Source organism: Strix aluco, chromosome 5 (genome assembly GCF_031877795.1).
Source record: "Strix aluco isolate bStrAlu1 chromosome 5, bStrAlu1.hap1, whole genome shotgun sequence".
Taxonomy (NCBI): Eukaryota; Metazoa; Chordata; class Aves; order Strigiformes; family Strigidae; genus Strix; species Strix aluco.
The window spans coordinates 73,337,535-73,361,320 of record NC_133935.1 but is presented as its reverse complement, the minus strand read 5'-3'; the positions used below and the strand labels follow the sequence as shown (position 1 = coordinate 73,361,320).

The following is a 23,786-nucleotide window of genomic DNA, read 5'->3' as shown; positions in this document are numbered from 1 at the left end:
TGGTATTTTATAGAAAGACATTAATGATCAGTAATAAAAACTGACAGTGTGTCTTATCAGCTCCCTTTAAAGAAAACAAAAGAAATTATTATAAAAAGAACATGTTTACACCTACAGATGTAACCTACAGACCATAAACATAGCTTTCAATTTTAGTTTGACTTTCAACACTTTCCCATTAATTTAATTATAAAATTTTTATGGAACTGTAAAATTGTAAACAAAAGCATCCTCTCATCACATCTTCCTTAACAGAATTAATAAAACATATTCAGCTAAATTAAAACTTTACCTTAACTATTTCCTCTATGAAGCAGACATGCGACACAGGATCTCTTTTCTTTGTCAATACTTTCTGCAAATGCTGCACCTGTAACAAAGAATTTATTGAGAGGAAAAGTGATATCTAATCTTATAGGCAAAGTTGCATAACTAGACAAATAGGAATCATTTGCTGAGTACCTGTCCACAAGCAGCACAGATCTGATCCATGAGTTTCTCCATGTTTGTCCAGAGGGCTGCTCGAAAAGCTGCTGTGTTCCCAGGTGTTGGCATAGCAGCTCTACCAGGGCCACCTAAACGGTTTTTAAAAACACACAACAGCACATTTCAGCTTTCACATGTGAAAATTAAAATATTAGAATATAGATCTTTATGCACTCTGACATAAGAATTTTTTTTAATAAATCAAAGCGGCCTAAAATAGCTTCATAACAGAGCTTTGTGAATGGCCTCAGCTGTCTCAACTGAGAAGTCAGCTAAACTCTGAGGTTCATGGGGATACTTCAATATTCACAACTGTTACCTGCTTTACCAATTCAGACCTCCACAGAAACACCAAGGTAATGCCAGTGAGCACTGTTGCAGGATGTAATAGCAAAGTGAAATGGTGGAGACAGTAGCTGTGAAAAATACAGGTATTACCAACTCAAGACTTAAATGCATAGGCAAACTGCTAAAAAAAGCTGAAGGGCATGCAGCTTCCAAACTACTGCTTTCCTTGAGAGGGGCTGTATTTCTTTTTTATGTTAGTGATTATGGTTTTGGACACCCAAATGGTTGCAAAATTTAAAAGTTTCAAATGTTCATATTGCCAAAGTTCAAATTCCTCAGTATTCTTTAGTTTCTGAGCTAACATGTGGAACTAAATGTTTAACAGGGCAACATTCCTTCATATAGAACATACTGTTTTGAAACAATTTCCATCTGACAGAAGCATCACAATGCAGTTTCAGGCTTGTTCCACTGCTTGCAAATAATTTTTACCCATGGTCCTCCCACCAACACAAAGAAAGCAGAATTTAGATTCATCTTTTCTTGACAAACTGCTAAGAAAATGCTGCAAAGTTGTAAACTAACGAGGACAATTTTCTGGGCAAGTCAGGAAAAAGAAAGGGGTAAGGAATAAAGGAAACCTCCTGAGCCTGATAACAACAGAAAGAACCAATTTTGGCTTTGTATTAGATGACTTCCGAGATATGTCTTCTTCCATCCTCTACTGGTTAAAGCAAGGAGGGAAACATTCCTGTAACAGGCTTGGATGTGAGAGTTTCTTGCATTTGACAGCATACAGTACTTCTGTCAAAAAATCAAGTTATCGTTCTCTGTAAAACAAGTATCATACCTCTTGTAACAGTTTGAGATGGTTGGGTCAATACTTTGATATCCAAAGCATTTTTTATATTCTCCTCCAGGACTGTGCAGTATCCATCCACCACATTAGCAATGGTATCCTTCAAAGTCCCAAGGTTATGGAAAACCTGAAGAGCAGTTCCCACTTGAGTAGGATTCTAGACCAAGAAGATTTTAAAAAAATAACTATCTTTAACTGTACTATAGGATTTTTTTAATCCATGATGAGGCATCATTTTACTGGGCGAGTTCAAGTTCAGTCTGCTAATTCATTTCATTTAACATTAAATAACTGGCATCCTTACAGCATAATGGAGAACGGAGGGTAAAGGAGAGGACTGATTTCCTTTGATTGTTTAGCACTGCTTTGCTTAGCTTCATTTGGTGCTATCCTCTGAATAAGAAGAACAGAAAAATAAGGAGCTAGAAGCACTTGCTGCCAATATCTAACCTGGGGTGGGTTACCAGTGATTGATCCAACAGTTCCGAAGTTAGTTACAGTACAGCTATATTCAGCTATGGTGTAGCTAGTAATATTGTTTTAACATGCAGTATCTGTTACAGTACTGTCATTTAAGTGTCAAACATTTAATTAAATGTGATACAGGCTTTAAAGAAAAAATACTAACCAAGGACAAGCAAAGGAAAGCACATCAAGCCCCTACTACTGACTACTGCAGAATTTAAGCTTGTATTTCTACATTTCTATTTCTAACGCTGACAATAACTTCATCTTCCTCACAGCAGATTTAAGAGTGCAAAGCAACACAGTGACCATTTCCAAAGCCTGCACAAAAAAAAAAAAAAAAAGCTCAAGAGTCTCTGTATTGTTCAGAGCTTTTCCAAAATACAGGAGAGTGAAAACTATCCAAAAACTGTTCAGGTCCATTGTTTAAAAGACCTTTGATTAAGATTAAATCTGATGATAATTCCATTGAGCAACACTAAACACTGGCATGGGTGCTATTTAGCAAGAGAAAAGCCTCAAATTACTGCCTTTGGAAACTAAGCACTGTCATCCATATGCTGAATACTGCTTTTTTATTTAGCATTCACAGGCAATTAGCGGAGGGGGCGATCAGTTGATCACACACACATTAGAGATGCAGTCTTTTGTCATTTTTCTTAGTGACTTCTGCCAGCAGTAAGGAACATGGTGTGGCAGAAATCCTGGCACCCAGACTGGACAGAAGCATCTGAGACCACAAGCACATCCCACTAGAAACCCCACTTCGACTCTCCTCTGGCAGTGAGACCTTACACCACTGCACTCTTCCTGCTGGTGGCTGCAGCAGTAGTAGCCACTAACATTGAAAGGGTCTGATGCAAGACCAATGCAACTCTGCTTCATCTTCACCAGGTCACAGTTTTTTTCAGACAGACACTCCTGAATCAAAGAAAGAGGTATGATCAACTACCTTTCAAGTGTGGGGAACTTGCACTGATAACACAGCAGTAAAGCTACGATGTAGCAGCTGTGCTGGGGATTCACTTGCTGGTACATTCATCCACTGCAACAGGTTTTCCGATCCATTGATGAGCAGTGCATTCTCCTCAAACCTAACTAACATTAAAGGTCACAGCACTATAACTACACATTCATGTCACTCTTTCTAGGGTTTCCGCAAAGATCAGAACCATAGTTGAAGCAAATAAGCCAGATCCCACCTCCTTCCCCAACTCCAATGAGGAGTTTCCAGGTTTAGTGGAAAGCAAAGGAATATTAGGCACGTATTATGGTTTGCAGACCTTATACTAACTGTACCGGTTTCTTTTTCCAAACAGTGTGGGAGTTAATGAGCATTCCCAGCATAGTATTATGGGTCTGGGACTTGTAGGTTTAGTTTTTTGACAACTGGGTATGCTGTAAAATTTCTAAGCATCCTGTGGGTGTGCTTGTGGAGGTGGGAAAGTAAGCCATAAAGACTGGAAGATTAATGGGATGTCAGAAAAAGAAGAGTAGTATAATGCACGGAGGGAACCTGGGGACAGAATGAACAAGAGAACGAAAATATAAATGGGAAGAGGACGGGGAATAGAATGAAAAGAAACTGTAAGGAAGAAAGAGAATGAAACTGAAAGGAAGGAAAGCAAAGACAGAAAGGACTCACCTCATTTACCAGTCTTTCCTGTTGAAATTGTTCTAATTCTTATAGAATACTTACTCAATTATAAAACCAGTGAGAGTCATTAATATAAAATCAATAACTTACTAGTATAGTAAGAGCACTCAATCAGGTTTCAGTCAGACTCTAATGTTCATATATTAACTAACAAAAAAATAGAACAGCATCAAAAGGTGAGCAGGGCACTATCCAGCCTTGAACAACCAACGATCAGATGTTTTCCTTAAACAGGCAGCATAGGCACAAATAACTTCAGGAAAAAGATGAATCTCAGATCTCCTACATCATAGTTTAGCAAACTAACTCCACAGCTACTGGTCAAAAAAGACACAAAACTGTGCCCCAACAGGGCCTGAACTACGTTTCAAAAGAACTGTTTTTATCCAAAAGTTGTCAAACAATTCATTCTGAAGTTAGAAATAGTTAGGGAATAACCAAAACACATCATTATGGAAACCTGCTATTCACTCAAAGTATCTTACAAATCTAGTACCAAAGTTAAAATCAGAATAGAACAAAGATTATGCAGGTGGCCTATTTCTTCTTTGCTTTAAATTGTGGACATGGCCACTGACAGAGGTCTTCTAGCTCATGTATTCATCTCGTATAACAGGAATCAGAGATATATTAAAACCCTGACAATATACAACAAAATATCTTTTTTATTTGTTTCATATATACTATTCTTCTCTCCTCAAAAACCAGTTTGTGTTTTATACGCCCCAGAGAGGCTACATAAAGTCCATTGTTGGTTTATCACTAATCCTAAGAGAACTGCATTTTTTATGCACAGCTAGTTTCTAGGTTTAGACAGTATGTTTTAAAAAAATGGAGCATCTCTTGGGACAAAAATTATTATGTGGAAAAAAAATGTCGGTAAGCAGGAAGAAAACAAACGATTGTACTTTCAGGCTTGTACACAACTTAAAATTAGACTGTTTATCATTAATACACACTGGACAAAAATTTGAGAATCAGTATTGCAGACTTTGCCACTACCAACAGACTTTATTTATAAGAATTTTCCCCTAATATTTTCCTTCTATTTGAGAAAGCTTAAAGCTAAACATTTCTGAGATGCAGAAGATTGCCACAATTTTTATCAAATGGAAAGAATGCATTCAAAGTAAAAAAACCACACCTGACTACAGAAGTGATTTACAACGAAAAATGGAATCACATCAGAGAAAAATACTCAGAACAGCTGTCCAACACAAACTATAGGAAAAATAATATAACAATTTTTGAGATGGAATTTAATGAGTTTATTAGCAGCGTTTTATTAATCAAGTTGTCTGCCACTGCAGGCAACTAGACTTAGCAATTTGTAAGTGTTCTCTTTAGAATCTCTGTCCATAAGATCTTATGTTCCTTTTTGGTTTAAGTGTTTTGTAAATGAAGGCTCAGAAGTAGTAGTTTTTACCAAACACAAAGCAGGCTGGCTTTACTATGTAAAAATGTATGGGCATTTAGAGCAACAGTAAGAAACAATTCTGCTTCTCACAAAGTAGCGTCTTACCAGAAAATACCCTTCTACACAATAAATTAGCATCCTAAAAATATTTGTACATATGCCATAAAATTTCAGTTATGGCAATCAAGAGAGCAGGGGACAAAGAAAAATAGTACAGCATTTAGTAATACGTTAGCAGTACGGTATAATCTAATGTGCATAAACATAACCATACACAAGTGAAATAAAACCATGACCCCACAAACTGTAGGCCTACAACACTACCTACTCAAAGATTAACTACAGTGATCTTCAGATTGCAAAAAATTATAATGAAGCAGGAAGCTAAGGAGAGATGGAGTTAAGTCCACCAATAATACCCTTCTCCATTCAAAGCACTCCTCCATCTGGCATGTCACAACATATTATGTTACAGATATGTGGAAACTAAATTCCACAAATTTAGGAGCTTAGGAAGACTCAGTGAATCATCAGTTCAACATACAAAGGAAAAAAAAAAATGAAAAAAAAAAAAAAATTGCTCAAAAGCAAGTTCTACCATGAAAGCAACTCTTATAAATATTTAAAACCATAGAAGTTTCTCAGCATCCATCAGACAATACATTAAATAGCTTGGTCAGAACGGTGATATTAGCCACCAATCACTTGAAAAAAGGCACGCATGTTTCCATTTAGGTTTTAGCAAAACATAAAGATACTCGTTCAGCAGCAACTATGAAGAGATGTTCGTACCAAACACATTTGCTCATTTTCTCTATCATTGAGAACTGCTCATTTTACTAACATTATTTTCAATTAATTTTATCCCATCCCATTTGGTTCTGTAGACCATCACATGCAAGAAGAAAAATAAGTGACATGCAGTCATTAAGTATGAACGATTTTTTCACAATTATAACATGCGGTTGTTTTCAAGAGTAGGTGACTAGACCCAATAACCCAGAAGATGCTGTCCAGTCCAGCATGACATTTACAGTCATTCTGCAGAGCAGAACCACATTTGGTCACTCCCTTTCCCACAAAGATAAACCCTGTGAAGACTAGATAGAAATGTCATTAGAGACTTAAATAAATACATATCGCATTTCTAATTTTGAAATATCTCCTAGGACGGAACCAAGTAACTTTTTTCTATCAACTGCCAACACTGCAACTATTTTATAATGTCCAACATTGTCATCTTATTTTATGATTGCCACTAGTGTTATCAGAACAATCTTCTGAAAGCACAGCTAAACAAAGAGCAATATTCTTTTTCATCACAGAAACACAGCTTGGATGAGCAAGACTGCTCCTCACAAGGGAGTGTGGTAATGACACTGAGCTAATCTGGGGACAGGAAGACTCCTAGCATGAGGCTGAACCAAAAATAAGAAACCTTGGTGACAGGCAAAACTAACTGTCTCAAGTGATACAAACACAGCTTCCAAACTCAGACTCTATCTTCTCAGGGTATGGAATTCACCATGTGGTCCTTTCTTCTCCAACCAGTGCTGTCTTAGGGAACTCCACACTATTATTATTTCTTTATCCAGTGCAATATGTCGTATGACTCCATCCTGCAGGGTTCTCACCTGTGTGGACTATCAACTTCCTTCTCAAATGAAGATGTGTTAATTGCCAAAAATATTTATGGTCAGTATTACCTATGACAATTACAATTACTTTCGTAAAGAAGCAGTGTTATAAATTTAATTAATTGCTAACTGTTATGTAGTTAAATTTCACAAGTGCCTGCACCACATAATCAGAACAGCTCTCTGAGGAAACGTTCTTTCACATGACAGTTTGGAGGCACCACATATGGAGAAGTCACACTTGGACTGGTCCCTCACTTAGAAATGATGTTCCACAGCTACTAATATACACAAGAACATTTCTGTTTTGCTTACCAAAATCGGAACAGTAACTCTGACTGAAAATCTTTATTATTCTGCAGAGAACAGATGAGTCTTCAGGAAAGGCTGTGGCAGAACACAACAAAGTTTTTATTATATATATGTACATATAAATATTACTCAACAGCTGTGATTTCAGCGTGCTGCCACATCCTTACCTCTTATGTGATAAAATGTTCACCATGTCCCATACCAAGCACTAAAAGCGTAACACAGTACAAAAAGAATTACATATGTTGCTTAGCTGAAGGAAGACTCATAATTACTAATTAGTCCAGGTATCATTTCAACAGAGTGCTCTGACAACATGGCAAGCAAGAAATACCATTAATAATATTTTAAACAAAACACAACATTCCCTAGCCATTAAGAAATAGTCAGCATTAAAATGCAATAACCCTGGAACAGGACACACATTGAAATAACCAAACTTGTAAACTAACATATATTCTCTGACAGGGAATACAAAAGGTTATTGCAGTCCTTCCAGACTAACTGCAAAAACATTTTCCAGAATGATCCTTCTAAGTATCTTTGACTGGCACTTAGTATTAAATAATTTCATTTGATAGTAGATTTACTATATTGGGAACTATTTCAGTTACTTTTCTACATTTACTTCCCACAGTTCATTTTGCTTGTATGAGATAGCAGTTGCAATTTCCAACACAGTACAGGTGTTCCAACACAGTCAGTTAAATAATCCAAAATAAAGACCCCTTTGTGAGGCTGAAAATTCCCAGTCAGATCTTCATTCACAGTATTTACGCCTTCTCCCCTCTTGCTACCATTGCAACATACTGACTCCTTCAAATAATTTTCCCATAAATAACGTTACTACCCCTAACGACAAGTAGGGTTTGTAAGCACTTGCAGCTACCAATTACAAGTAGTTTTTAGTCATCTCTTATGGACACCAAAAGTGAAAAAAGTGAGAAGTTACTCCAGGAAAAGTTGCAATTCAATTTAAAGAGCTCAAGCAGGTAAGGAAGCTCAGCCACCTCAGTTACAGCCAAGGCAAAATGACCTATTGAGCAGAATTAATCATTTACTAAGAATTGTTGGAATTCTTGCTTTGCAGTAGCACTCAGCTATTTTAATTGCAGGAAAAATTAACAAAACCCTAAAAGTAGAAATTAAATGCCAGTGAAATTCAACTGCAGTCTAAAACCAGTATTTTATTTCATTTCCAAAAGTCCATGCCTTAAAAAAATTAATTGGTATATCTCAACTCCTAAAAATGAACCTACTTAGGGAAGCACATCTATATGTTCATTATCACCCCATCTGTCTTTTACTCTGTTCATCTTTAAAATCTGAGCAATACATGAAAAGGTCAAATTGACAATGTAAAGACAAAGAATACAGACTTCTTTCTAATGATCTTCCAGTTCTTCTTGCTTTGACCTTTGCAGTGTTTGGAGGAGTGAGAGGTTAAGATGTTATAATTTTCTACAGAAGGTAATACTGACATAACACATTGGCTAGACTCTAGAAAAGCACATTTTAAGCCTTAAGAGGCAAGAATCCGAAAGCTAAACATTTAAATATGGTTAGGTTATAGTATCTACCTTCTGCCAGCCCATGTTTGGAACACAAAACTTCTTTTGGTAGAAGAACTTTCACAGGAAAGGAAAACAGCCATAAACAGCCCTAAACCTCATCATGCCCTCAAACTAGGTCAGACTTTTGTTTCTTAGAATAACAAGTAAATAACAAGAAGCATTGCACTACAAAGGTTGAGAGAAAAAAAAAAAAAAAAAGACACAGCAGCAATAAAATACTAGAAAGCAAAGAAACAAGATTTTTCAACACAGCTAAATAGCTTGCCAAAACACTTATTCTCTGTAATAGTGTAATCAAAGCAACAGATGGCTAAGAGCTAATGGAACAGAAAGGCATCAGGAACTGTTGTAAAGAATTATCTCATGAAACATCAAGCAATATTCCAAAGTTTACCAAGCCTTAGGCTACCAATGTGACAGCAATTTCAAAGAAAGTATCTGGCACCTCTGAGGAGAGATCAGCTAGATCAACTAGCCCATAACAATTACAAATTTTATCCTACAATGCTTACAATATTTGAGTGTAGAAAGAGTATAAATTCAGAATAGAAATCATATAAAATGATAAAAACTAACAAGCAACAAGGAAATGGGGGCATCTGAGCCCAACCAAGCTTCTTAAAATATTTCTCTCACTTCTTACATAACTTAACCAATCTCTAAAGCCCTCAGCAATAATGAACAAGTGACCAGTTAATCTGAAGATGTAGCTTATCTATTAAAAACACAGCTATCACTTTCTGATGAAGGTCAGAGAGTACAGGGCAGAGTTGTAGCACCTCTTGTTCTTGTGCAACTTCGACATGCCCCTGCTAGACTCAAGTTCTGTTACTGGAGCACAGAAGTATAAGGACACAAAATCTCATTACTAATTCTGATCTTTGGACAGCAGCTTGCAACCAGATGTTTTCTCCCACCTCACAGTACCATTATGTATGTGCTCACTCTGTTAACTGGTTGAATAAAGCCATTACAAAACAGAAATGCCAGGTTTACTTTTAACTCAGTCCTAACAATTAAGATTAGGAATTAGCTACTGGACAGTTATATTTTTTTCTCTGCTTACAAAAAAAATCTAGTTTCTGACAAAATATACATTAAATGGTATGCTCCAAATGATGCAAGTATCTACCAATAGCCATTTGGGTTTTCTTGTTCTCTTGCTAGCCTTTGCAACAAGGTAATAAATACCTATGCAAGTGACAATATCTCATTTCTGGATTCTGTGCACATATTGTCAACAGCTCTGAAGTGTCCTTGAATATTTAAAAGGAATGAACTTCTTAAAGTTACTTTAAATTTTTTTCAGTTATTATTTTCATATTCAACTACAGACAGACCTCCATCAACGCTAGATTCGCTATTGGATCACATTTCAAAATATTTTTTTTTCTTCTTAATAAAAAGTTTAAATTCCTTGTATCACCCACCTACAGGAAACTTCAGGTCTGCAAATAATTTGGCAAAGAGTCATAGAATCACAGAATAGTTGAGGTTGGCAGGGACTGCTGGAGATCACCTAATCCACCTCCCTCCTCCGAGGACGTTTGCAAGGCCTTGCAAGGCAGAGATAGGCTAGTTCAAATGAGCCAGAAGACATCCTTCTCCTGCTCCATTTTCCTAGTTCTGCTAACATTTCCAGGAAAATGTAAAAATGGACTCATGCAGTCATTTTCATTGAGTTTTACTGAGACCAGCTTGAAAGTCAGCAAGCGTCTGTATACACACCTAACAACACTTCTTCAGTGCTGGCAGTGTTATCCACCCCCTGATAGTAATACCAGTCTTCCAAGCCCTCTTGTAAATTTGTCGACTGGGAAAAGCATGATAAGAATGACCTCTTTCTGTTACAGATGCTACATTTAAAGAAATACATTTTATATTTCTAGTCTTTTTAAAAATAAATGGGTAGTCTCTTTAAAAATAAATGGGCAAAGCTATAGTATACAAAAACTATGAAGAAAAAAATCTGAAATTGTCTAAAAAATAAACATTGTGCCTAGTTTTGTCTGCAGCTAGTGCATGCATTTGGGATCCAATTCTGCTACTGAAAAAAGTCAGTCCCCACCCCTTATTTCAGTTATCTGCCAATAATGCATTTTGAAACTTTCACACAAGTAGGAACTTATTTGGGGTGATACCTGCAGAAGAAAGAAGGGAGATAAAAGAGGAAAAGAATAGCAGTTAAGTGAATAACTTGTTCCACATAGAGGACATTATCCATCACCTAGGAACTGCAGTATTTTGACGCAAGATTTCTCCTTTCTAACGCAACATACTGTTCAGCTCTGTATGCCATTTCAAGCTAACCCAAAGCTTTAAATCCTTTGTTACCATAAGAACACCTCCAAATGTACCATAATGCAGAATTTCATGTGGCATTGAGTAGTAGATTAAGAACATGATGAAACACTCATTTTTCAGAGAAGATTAAGACAAAGAGCAGATTTTTAACCTGAGAAAAAGGCCAAATTAATTATATTATCTTATTTAGATGAGTATCATGGGTAGTCGATCATATTTTTCACTCTGGTCTATGCAGATGTGGCTTATTAATGCTTTATATGTTTTTCTTGGATCACCTAATTGCATTATTTCAGAACCTGTTAACAATCAACAGTCAACAGTACAAACCACAAACAGAATTAGAGTCTGGGAGAGGCATTTAACAATAACATACTGTATTATCTGGAAAGAAAGAACCTCAGTGTTGCCTTAGTTTTGAAGAGAGACAGATACACAAAAGTACCAATTAAAAAGACTGGGATAGATTGTACAGAGACTCAGCCAAAGCCAGGGTCAGTCTGCTGCTCAGTTGCATCCCTGGATTCCTAGCAGAATTTCATACACACTGTTTATCTTTGAATATTTAAACCAAATCAGAAATCATTTTAATCAATTTGGTATAAAACACTTGAATGGATAAGGACTCTGGAAGACTACCTTATTTCGGTTTTGATTACACACGTTCTGTAAAGACTAAACCAATGTAATTAAAGCACTGCAATGTCTGTTAAAGAAAAAACCTCTATGGTTCTCATCCCAATCTTAGAAAAACCTCTATGGTTCTCATTCTAATCCTACCTCAATTATTTTCAACGAGATCTAATCTTAGCCTGCCTTTCTTGATCTTTAGCAAGGCAAACACCGCTTCCTTATTTCACAGCTCCACCTTATCCATCTCCCATTCTATCCTCCAGCCCTTCTGTAGTCTTGTTCTCATAACAGCTCCTTCCATTCATATCTTTCTCTTTGAAGCTACCTTTAACTCATAAACTGAGTTTCCAGCTTCCGTACTGACACATACCGTTCTCAGTCTCCTCCATTCTCCCCCTACAACATATTTTATTTACAAAGCCTTTCACAGCTGAGCTGTTCATAGCAGTGGCCCATGCCTCTCTGCATATAAATAGATGAATCAATTATCATATTTGCATTAATTACCTTAAAAGCATTAGAATCAGATACCTTCTTGCCCTTATAGGTATTATCTAGTCTTAGTGCAGTTTCAGTTTTGCAATGTGGTCGGAGCTGTCCAAGACATAATGGTTGACACGATTCCAGTCCACAGAAACCACCTAAACAGATGGACAACCAGAACACAGAAGCAGACTATGCAGCAGCCTCTAATTTAAAATCATTTCTGTCTGCAAAGAAAGCTGAACTCAATGTTATTAAACATTCCTGTGTTTTCATGACGGATATTCTATGAGGAATAATTTTTTTGTGATCACAAATGACATTTACTAATTGGTATGAAACCAAACTAAGTGTTTCATATTTCAAAATTACTAGTCTCAGTGGGAAGATCTAACACACAAGGTGGTTTCTGATAGCTTTCTTCCCTAACACACACAATGCATAACTGCTGATTCCTTAAAATTTATTTAATATCTACAATTTTTGGACCAGTAAAGCTACCCATATTCTTTGAAAAGCATTATCGAGCTCTAAGTTAATATGTATTTAAAACATAATCTACAATGGAAGATTAAGTTTTCACGTTTTGTTGGCAACTGGACAAATTAATCAAGATGAATCTTCAAAGAAAAGGACCAGGAGTGAATTTAAAAATTATCCAGCTGATTCTCATATAAAATTGTCACTAAACAGAATACAAAGATTTTGGCAAACAGCTAAGTGATGATTCATAGCAAAATGAAGGGATATAAAACATTAATGACTTCTCAATTTTCACCTATTACTTTACCATAAAAGACAGTTATATAAAAATATTGTTCAGGATCAGATGTATTTTCAGGAACACCCATTTATAGAAACTATTTATAAACCACTTTCTTGCAGTATCATAAAAACAGGAACAGAAATGATGGAATTAGCAGGGTCACAGAATAATAAATCCTTACAAATAAACACCGGAAAGTGCAGGCTATTTGTTGTGCTGCACTGAAAAGTACAGTAAAGTACTTGCAAATATTCCATTATCCACTCGCTGATTTTTGGTCTAATTCTGCATTTATGAGTCACAAACACCTACAGGGGAAAAAAGAAAAAAACCCAGACACATAATCTGTCAATCTACTTTGATTAACCATTTACACAGGCTAGGAGCAATGAAGAATCTTACTTTTACAAAAATACTGTGTCACAGTTGGACATCAGTTCCATTAAGCTTCCTAAATTGCACAATGGCAAAGTGATATAAAGCTTTCTATATCACAGCTGAAAGCAGACAAAGTCTGCACAACCCCGTAATCTGTTTCTAATTCAGTATACATATTTTAATAAATGCACACAGACTTACCAAAATCTTAAAGATCAGGATCTCACAGGACAAAAGAGACTACCACTGTGTCTATTATTTTCATGGCTTTATAACTCAGCAGTAACAAGTTTAAGCCAAAATGTGAAAATGAAACCTCTGTTAATTTTAAAAGAAAGCCTCTATTTTCCTACGTTTACACAGTATAAAAGATTAATCTACTAGTTTAGAATGACTTCTCCACAAACAAGTCTTATTCTTTTCTCTTACTAATCCTTTAAGAAAAGCAGTATTTTTTAAAATTAAAAAAAACCTCCTTTACACATTCTCTATTTACTAGATATTACTTTCCAATACTTCTAGTAGCAATGAAGATGACCAACAAACATTACAAAATATGCTCAGGAACTTCAGTGACCACAGGGAGATGAAATACTGCAGTATTTGATGCATATTTTCAGATTATTTCCACGTAGTGCCATTGTATTTTAGTGATTAATCACTGGCATTCCAAACACTTATTTTAATTCATATCACAATTCAATTCATATTCATATATATAGATGTATCTACACTATTATGCATCATCATAGAGCTGAAATAGCTAGCAAGTTTTAAAGGGACTGTGAATGTAACAGGAGACCAAAGCAAATCTCTCAATCATGTTACTAGCGGTACCATATTCATGTCATTTGTTATCTTCTGCATGCTTTACTAGTAACAACAAAATGCATTTGATAGTGTTTTCTTTAGCAAGGGCACAGAGAACAAATATCAAGTGACTTGGGATCTCATACATTCACATCATGCTTCACATGTTCCATCTGGAAAATATGGACAATCATCCACAACTGAAATGTATGCTAAATGTGTATTTATTTAATTATTGCTGTATGCACCACCAGTAACTTCTTTTCAGCTTTGTGAATAATTCCTTCCAAGAAGGGAAGCATCTGCCCATGTTCTCTTTAAAAAAAAAAAAAAAAAGTTTGAAACACGTTAGATTTTATAGCAAATGTGTCTAATCAATCATAAGGACAATATTGCTAGCACAGCATTATAACACGTTAAATAACTGGGCAATTCTAGGTCCCAGATAATAAGTCCATTGCAGGATATATAAGTGCAAGGCTGAGCCCAGAAACACATTTTCCCCCAGTGAAAAGCAAGAATATGTATTTTCTCCTCAACACCTCTCTATAAACTTCCTGCCTCTAGAGGAAGGAGGCAGAGGCCTCTAGAGGAGACGCTAGAATCTGACAAATACTTTGACTTTTTAAACAGCTGAAGATTTGCTCTCATTTGAAACTGTTGTCATAAAAGGTTTCTATAGTACTTCCCTGCAGCAATCACTGCTTGTCTTCTCTATTTCTATTTTAAAAAATAACTTTGAGTAGCATAAAAAGGGGAGATTAAAAAAAGGAAGGGGGAAAAAAAAAGCCTAACTAAATTGCCTCTGCATTACAGCCAGAGCAGCAGCAGAAAGGAAGCAATACTGAAAGATGCTGTTTGCTATCCCTTCCCCCTTTGCAGGTTTAAGTCATTGCAGTACAGGCAAGCTTATTTTTAAAATGAGTTTCAACCACGTGAATCCTTGGGTAAGAAGTAATAGCAGTGCAGCTAATGAACAGTCTGTGAAACAGCAGTTCTTTCAATGGCTTATGTCTGCTCTTAAGTTATAGGGAGAAAAAAACAATCCATTGACTAGAATTCAGACTCAGCAGTTTAAGATGTGATTTTCAGCAAACCACTGAAGCCTAAATTCACAAAATGAGCCAAACCCAGAACTTCCCAAATACACTGTCCATACTGGATTACAGTTATTCTTCCCTTTGACCCATGAATATCATATCCCTTGGATCTACTAATAAAGATGGTGTAGACCCAACCTCTAAGCACAAATGAATTGTCTGCAGGAGTAAATTATAAGCTTGTAAAAGATCCTCTAGTGACATGCCTTAGTGTCAAGCCCTGACTGGTGCTTGAGGGCAGGTCACCCTCCCAAATGAGACACAAGGCAAAGCCATTTAGGCTTAGGATGACCCTGGCCTTCGTTCCCACTTCCTGAAGAAGTGCTTTAACACTTCTTCACCATCACCTTCATTTTTTTCATCACTTGTGTAGTTAAACAAGCAGTCACCCATGTCTAGAAGGAAGTCCCCGGTACTTATGCTCAGGAAAGGTAGCAGCTGGTGAATCACAGCAAAACTACCCCTAGAAGAGCTGCAAACGTGTGCTGAGGTTCAGTTTTTAATATACCGACATTTTCTGCTTGAAATCTCATTCTCAGCTGTTTAATTCACTGATTGTAGGTACAGAACGTAGATGACTAAAATGGCACCGCGAACCCCACTCTTGTAGCCCCACACCACACTCCCCACTGCCACAACCCTTGCTGTGCATGGCAAGACCTAGGAACATTATAAATCTAGTGAATGATTTCTCTTTCTCTCTCTGGGCCTCTGTTCTTCACCTCCAAAGCACAGGTGTTGGTACTTCACCTCTGTCACAAAGGTGCTATAGGGATAACAGCCACAGGAACTGTAAGGAATTCTGGTAATGCAGATTATAGAATTATCTAATGTAGAAGGACAGATCAAACTCAGGTAAACTTTCACTGAAAACACCAATCCCTTAGCTCAAAACAGAAAATACAGAATACCAGAGAACAGCAACAGCATTTTTGCTACATACACCTGGAAACAATGTGCAGTAAATATGAAACTTATCACAAGGAATTTCTGGAAGATGCATAAAGGTTTCTCAATCTTGGTAGTTGCTTTCCTTCTGCTTGAAACTTCGGTAATGTTCATGACCAAAAGAGATGTTTATTGATTTATCATGAATACAAAGAACTAATCTGATTAAATGTTGCAACTTAGTACTATCTGTGAATGAACCGGTACATTAAAATAGATGCACACATTTGTAACTGCTCACACAAGGACTAAACAATACATGACAGTTGTGCGTGTCAGCTAAAAATTGTATTTTTCTAGTTATCTCCCAGTAAATAAAGCCACATGGACTGACAAAAAGCAAAGATATTAAAAGATGTATACAACTATGCACAAGGTCTTTTTTAGACACTAGATGAGTTAATAATACTTCACTCAATGTTACTCACTTTTTGAGAAAATGAAATTAATATTTTATCTTTTACATGATACATACATAATTTAGTACCTCTAACAACCAAGGTAAATGTAAAAAAAAAAAAGTAGTCTTAGTTTTCTGGTCAGTCAGACACCCTGAATAGAGATCAAAATATCATTTAAATCATGGACTATTGCCAAAATGTCTGACGACTGAAATCCTTCTAAGAGAAGTCTAGAGGAATTCCCAGAAACAGATCTTCAGTATGTAATATTGTCCTTTATTTGTGTTCAAGTGGATCATTAGTATGTCATTCACATTTTTAATAATGCTGTCACACACTGAACAAGATCAAAATCATACAATTCCAGTTTCAACATAAGGACACTATTACCAGTGGAGAAAAGGTACAGATGATAGAAGGGAGAGATCTGGGGAACTGACAACTAAAGGAAATTGTCTACTGTCCCCTTTAGCTTATTAATATAGTATGATACTATGTTACTGCTAAGTTCTGCAGTGCACAGGCATTTTTATGTATAAATTTACATTGTGCCTTACTGCTAAAGTTCTGCAGCTCCACTCAACCTACAGAAGTACTGTGTCCATCTTCACTTGATTTCCAGTATTACTCATAGTTTCAAGAAACAATCTCCAATAGAGAAATTGAAAACCTATTAGGTTATATGTGTTAACTACCTTACACAAAAATGATCTATCATAACATGTATTTAAATTCCTAAGATGTGAGCTATAGTCTACTGTTTCTTTACATGACTCTATTATCTCTACATCTGCATGCAAGCTTTTCAACAGAATCTTATATTAAGCGAGTGAGTGGGTGTGGTGAGTACAGCACAAATATTTTGAGAGAAATTCCTGACTAGATCCCTTCAAATTATTTGTAGTATCTTAGAAGAATATTACCCCTCAAAAGGCCAGTGGAGTTTCTCTTTGGTTATTCCTAACAATGTGTGCAGAGCATTCCTTAGACATGCACAGAGTCCCAGCAAACCACAAACATATGCACTGTATTTCAACTTCATGCTGTAATTTGAAAGCTTTAGTAAATACCAACTGATAGTTTAAACATACAATTTACATATGTTTCTGAAGGTATAGCATTATTGAAACATATACTTTTACTTGGAAAAATAAATTATTCAAGCTTGGATCTCTACAGAACTCATCAATGGAGTGTCCTCTTCTTAAGACATCATTCTCTGTTTCCAAGAGCATAAATTTTTCCCTGCTCTACTTAACAAACACTCTACATAATATCCACTTCATCAGACTGACCAGCAATTATTTTAACATTTTTGTTTTCTTAATTTAAAACCTGACATATTTTTTCTTCAGCAAATTTTCATTTATTAGTTCTTTTAAAAATTTTCTTCATCTTCTATCTAACACAAATGTTATCTTGATTTCTCTTGTGGTTTGCTTATCACAGCCATCCACTGATGACCTTGCAGGTAAGAGGGCTCCAGGTAACAATCCCCTAAAAAAGTTATCATTCAGATTTTTCAACACTCTGACAAACCATAATGATTCCCTCTTTTTTTTTTTTTTCACCTTCAAAGCATGCTGCTGGCCTACATACATGAGAGAGCAAACTGCTGCTACTGAATGTCCTTACATCCTCATCAAGTAGTGTGCCAACAGATTCACAAACATCAGTGTGTGAAATACAGTACTGAATTGTCAACAAAGTGATTTACTTTGTTTACAGTAGCAAGTGTTTTCCATTAGTGAAACTTCAAATCTATTAAAAATGTGAGTGTCATGTCAACCGTAAATTATAAAGCAACTTCAGGGATGGCCAGCCTTTCTGGCTGGGTGGGCCGCTTGCTTTTGTGCAGGTGCAGAATAGCGCCACAGGCCACGTTCCCTATTCTATGAGAAGACTTGAGCACACATGCTAGTAGTCTTGTGTGTGTCAGACATGACACTTGCTGGAGAGTTGGCCCTCAGATACATTCACATGAGCTATCTCATGTATGTGCATCCACTGCAATCAAGGTGCTGAATGATCTGTTGAGGTGCCAGTTCTGAGACATGTCATCTGACTTTCCAAGAAGCTACTAAATTTACCACACAGATTCAAAAGATCTTAAGAAGTACTTCAAGTTTACTCTCCTTCTCTAAAACAACTGCATCTATAGCTAAAAATACAAACATCTAGCTGGAATTTACCCAAACTGTTATTCATAAGTCTAGGTTTCATTGCTCCCCACTTGACTGTCTCTCAGGTTAGTCCACATCCTTCTTGACGTGTTGAATTCACTACTAGAATCCACAGGGCTGAGTAGAACACAAGGGTCACTCCATATGAATAGAGCACAGGATTACTCAATATTTAATAACCTTTTGTTTACCCTCCCAGTACAATATTTTCCTCCTTTATATCTGCTTGACAGGTCTGATATACAGCTTGTAATCCACTGTAACCTCAAAATCCCCTTCTGCAGGTCCACTATCCACACAGCTGTTTCTACTATGTACTCATGCTTTTCTTCCCTTTTTATTTTTCTTCATGCGGTACCTTACACTTGTACCTTTTCAATAGATTCCTATTTTTTTAAATCAATTTCTCAAGATAATTCTGAATTCTAACTCTGTCCTTACAAGACCTCTTAATCCTTCTTAGACAGGTGCAGTCTGTAAATTTAATAAGTATATTCTGTATTCCATCATCCAGATCATTAATGCAAGCACCAAATAGTGCGCTAGCCCTGGGGCAAATCCCTGCAGAAACTCACTCGATACACACTTCCATTTTAGAAGGGAAACAACACTGTGTATGGCTTTCCAAACTGTTTTGTATTGATCTTGTAGCAGTTTCATCTAGACTATCCTTCTTCAATTTGAATTTGAAAATGTCACGGTTAAAAGTATTACAGACAAAATATCAGACCCCTCACCTCTCTCTACTAAACTGATAACAGAAGGAAACTAAGTTGGTTTGACAGGACTCATTCCTGAGAAATATGTGCTGATCATGAAGTAGACTCAGCACACGCACGATTATCAGGCATGTCTGGGACACCGAGAAAGTGAGTGCATGTCTGTGTTCAGGGATGCAACACAATTTAAAAGCCACTGCAAAGTAACGTATTGGAGAAGCACTCCATACCATCACTAAAGACACTAGCCGCAGGAAGCAGCTACCATCACCACAGGGCCTGGCATGCAGTGAGCTCTCAGAAGCAGATATCAGACTGCGTCAATTGTCCTGAGGGGCTACATGTGGCTCGCCAATTAAAGGTTGATTGTCACTACAGTACATCATCCTTAGCACATATAACAGCTGCTTAAAATCTGTAACCTAAAGAACTATGCTGAGGTGGAATATTCGGTGGAAGGAGAACATTCTCTTCTGATCACCTTTACGAAACTATCAGAGAAGTATTTCCCTTTTCCAGGAGAGAATAAGTTACAGATCCTCTTCTAGCATCCAATTCCTTTTTTGAAATCCAAACTAGATAGCCTCTAAAATTTGTCCTTTTAAAGATTAAATGTGGTAGCTGAAAAGTTCTAGAAACAAATGTTAAATCTTTGAACTATCAGTCAGTACCCTAGTCTTTTTCTTGTATTATATATTCCTGTGACATGTTACCATTTTTTACATATCTAATGTATTTTAACAAAGCTGTTAGAAGGAAAATTAAAATTCAGTCAATACATTTAGGAGGCCAAAAGATTTATTTGCTACCTCAGAAAGGCATTTGATTTCAGAAACATAAAATATTAACATAGCAACATGACTGGGAATGTTAAGAGAAGTATTTAAAAAAATTGTTACCCTGTAAGCTATGTTCCAAAATTAAGGGTGCTGCACTAACTCCTGATCATCCTAACATCTAACTGCTGACACTCCCCAGTAACATGACTGTTCAGGGGTAAAGGAACATCCAATAGCTGTTTCACCAATATGCTTAGTTTTGGACTTCTGTCACCCGTCACCTAATATTCCATATTGCTGCTAATCATTGCAATAACCCCCAGTTTTCAGTCTTTCTTTGCTGACTGCTTTAACTGATCTTGACTATTCCGAGGAAGATGATTTGCACAGTGAAAATGTGCAGTGAAGAACGCAAGAATGCCCACAGTAATAAATGAAAATTGGGCAATCAATCTCATGTAGGAAGCAGCTGAGCTTGCTCTTTCACAGTGAGCCTGGTCAGAAAAGTCAGCTGTCACTAACCGGTACCTCCTCCAGCTGACAATCCTGAAAACCCTGCCACTGCATGTCCATCCTCCACAACACAGGTCTTGTCCCTGTGTATCTGAAGTCCCCACATGCATCTGCACTCTGTGACATTGACTCTTAACATGAGAAAACTGCTTTGCTATCTGTCGAAACACTAGCGTTGCATTTTCCAGGAGTGTATCCTCAATGGAGAGTGGGTATGCCTATCTTACAACACGCTTCCATTACTGATGGCAAAGAACAAAAGATGAACATTTTCTGCCTTAAAAAAACCAACAACCTAACAGACAAATTAATGGATAGGTCAGTTAATTGGTTTTGTTTTGTTTGTGGGTTTTTTTTTTCCAATTCTTTAAATCAAATTGCATCTCCTCTACAAGAATGTCCTTTAGCTCTCGGAGATTATACACACACACACACACACAGTTGCAGGAATTCTTGAGTCATATATGTCATACTCCCCTTTCACCTTAAAATCTATAGTAACACACAATTCACAGTCTTTTTTAAACAAAACTGTTTTATAGCCACAGGTTTTCATTAATAAAGGTGGAGACAACCTTAAGCTGAAGGAGGAATGATGGAAGTCATTTGATCACATCGCAAAGTTGGAGCAGGAAGGCACATACATGCTACGTTATTCAGTGTTAATTTGATGTAAAGACTACAGACCCCTCGAAGTGCTAAGGCTTGGACAACTGGCCCAAGCCAGAGTTGACCTATAGATGAATCCTGTATATTTTACAACTAATAACCATTGTGCTAATAGGTATTACACTAAGTTATAACAAACCACCTATTCTGATGTAAAAGGTGGAAGTATTGAAGCCTGAGCAATAGGCCCTGAGTCGAAGCTGCTAACTCAGTATGTAATCAATCATTAGCGAAATATGCATAGAAGATGTAGCTTAAACATCATAAAACATGTCTATCTTGAATATATCCTAATCTTTCTTTGTGCGTGGGCAAGATAACAGGGCCACAGAGACAGTTGCCTGGCCTTGTGACCTGATGTGTGACCTTGCTCATAAATCAACTAGATAAGCAGGGAAACTCCCTTAGCTTCTCCCTTGAGCCCTGGCCAGGCTCTGGGGGAACCTAATGTGAGATTGAAACCAGATATTTCCGCTTAAAACAAAGGTGCCAGCTATTCTGGCTTACTGATTTTGGGGTATATAAGGCTGGACCCACTCACAGCGACTTTGGATGCCTCACCTACGGATGGACACACCGCGTAGGATTTCCCACTTGCCAGGACAGGCTCTCCAAATCCTCGCTGTAACCGGGGCTCCCCAGCGTCTGCAGATCTGGATGATGGTAACGTATGCAAGTGGTGATGGATCTTTCTTAATCACTATTCTCTCTCTCAGGTAGTAATTATTTGATGCATTACCCTATATTTTCCTATTAGTTTGAGTGCACTATTCTGCCTTTTCTTACTGTATGTTTTTTGCATTATTCTGTTATATTATTTAGTTATTTCTAGTAAAATATGCTTGCTCTTTTCACTCTGGTGTCTGAGTTTAATTGGTATCCCTAATCAGCAAAACACCCTTTCACATCAGCAATATGGTGTGTCAGAGTTTATTACTTCCAGATAATTTATTTTAGCAATTGCTCACAATGTCTGTACCTGGCCGTGGATATAGTATAGGAATCTGAACAGATTTTTGCTCTCCACTTGTCTTTTAAAAAAATTTATCCAAACATTTTCTAATAAAGCTACATGGCATTTTAAAATACAATTAAAACAAAACACCCTCTACAATATAGTATTTAAATGCCTTTAAATTCAATAGAAGTTGTCTTCCACAGATATAAACTAGTTCCTATCAAACTCAATTACAGCTGATACCAAGAAATTTCCTCCTCTGGTAAAATGAAAAAAGAAAAAACATACATTTCCCAGAAGTTTAGGGGGTTTAGCCCCTTCTCTACACGGCATGTGTCTCAAACACTTTGTCTTCCTAAGGTGTTTAGAGACAGGAAAAGCCCAGGGCATATACATGACCATTTGTTTCTGTGCCTCTGATAACTTATCTCGGATTCAGATGAATCAGAAATAAGCTAAAAATATTGGTTATCATGGGAAAAAAAAATACATAATACAGTCTTTCATGTTTTAGCATTTCAGAGTAAGAGCCTGAAATAGTATTCCACCCACACTCAAAAAATTGAAGATATGCAAAAATTCCCACGTGCAACTTTATTATCTATTATTGAAGTGGGAAAACGACAACATTGGCAAAATTTTGCCATTTTTGGTAATAAAGTAGGAAAGCAAATGAATTGGCTTCAGTCCTGAATCTTCTAGTGAACAGCTGGGAAGGAGGAGGCAAACAGCAGCATCCCAAAAGCCAAACCGAAAATGATGAGCCATGGATTGCGAAGAGGTAAAAAGAGTGCCTAACTCTCTTTGGCTTAATACAAAAAGGGCAAAACAAAGAAAAAATACATGTAATATATATACTAATTCTGATAGCACGCTGCTGCTTGTTAAAAGGCTGGATTAAGACAAAATAAATAAAAGCTATGTGCTTTAACCCTTGGAAATCAAAATTGGCCTTTTTTCCACTGAAAAGTCTATCATAACCATAGATGATATTCAGCTACACCTTCAGCTATTTTTGACACCTTCCTTGCCTTCTCTCTCTTCTAGTTTATTTTTACTAATAGTCAACTAACTGGGCAAAACAACTTCTAATTATTCCAGAGACAATTAAAGGTAAGTGAAAATACAAGATTACTTTTTAAACTCTCTAGCTTTCTTTACTTACCAGGGAACATTTCTTCAAAAGGTAATAGATTCTAAAGAGAGTGCACTATGAAATACTTCTGAAGGCCACGTAAAAAACATATTTCCTGTGGAAGTCTATAGCAATAGTGAATAACAGGTGGGAAGGGCCAAAATGTGAAATAATATGGTCTTAGGGGATCTTTTTAGCCTTCATGTGTGTATATTTGCGACACTATGTATTCCACAAATCTTCTCTTACAGCCTTTAAAAAAATAACCAGCTCTGCTTTGCTTTCCACATCCTCATATCACGTGCAGGTCTG

General features: G+C 36.7%; 1 protein-coding gene across 3 annotated transcripts in view; it reads right to left on the bottom strand.

Annotated features, from left to right (window-relative positions):
- Window positions 1-23,786, bottom strand: part of COG5 (component of oligomeric golgi complex 5) — a 205,739-nt gene that overhangs the window by 65,094 nt on the left and 116,859 nt on the right. For all 3 annotated transcript variants that reach the window (XM_074827780.1, XM_074827779.1, XM_074827781.1), the window contains exons 8-10: window positions 1,625-1,790; window positions 463-575; window positions 293-370 (exon numbers count right to left, since the gene is read on the bottom strand). In XM_074827780.1, coding sequence (XP_074683881.1) covers window positions 293-370; window positions 463-575; window positions 1,625-1,790 — 357 coding nt within the window. The remainder of the gene's footprint in view (window positions 1-292; window positions 371-462; window positions 576-1,624; window positions 1,791-23,786) is intronic.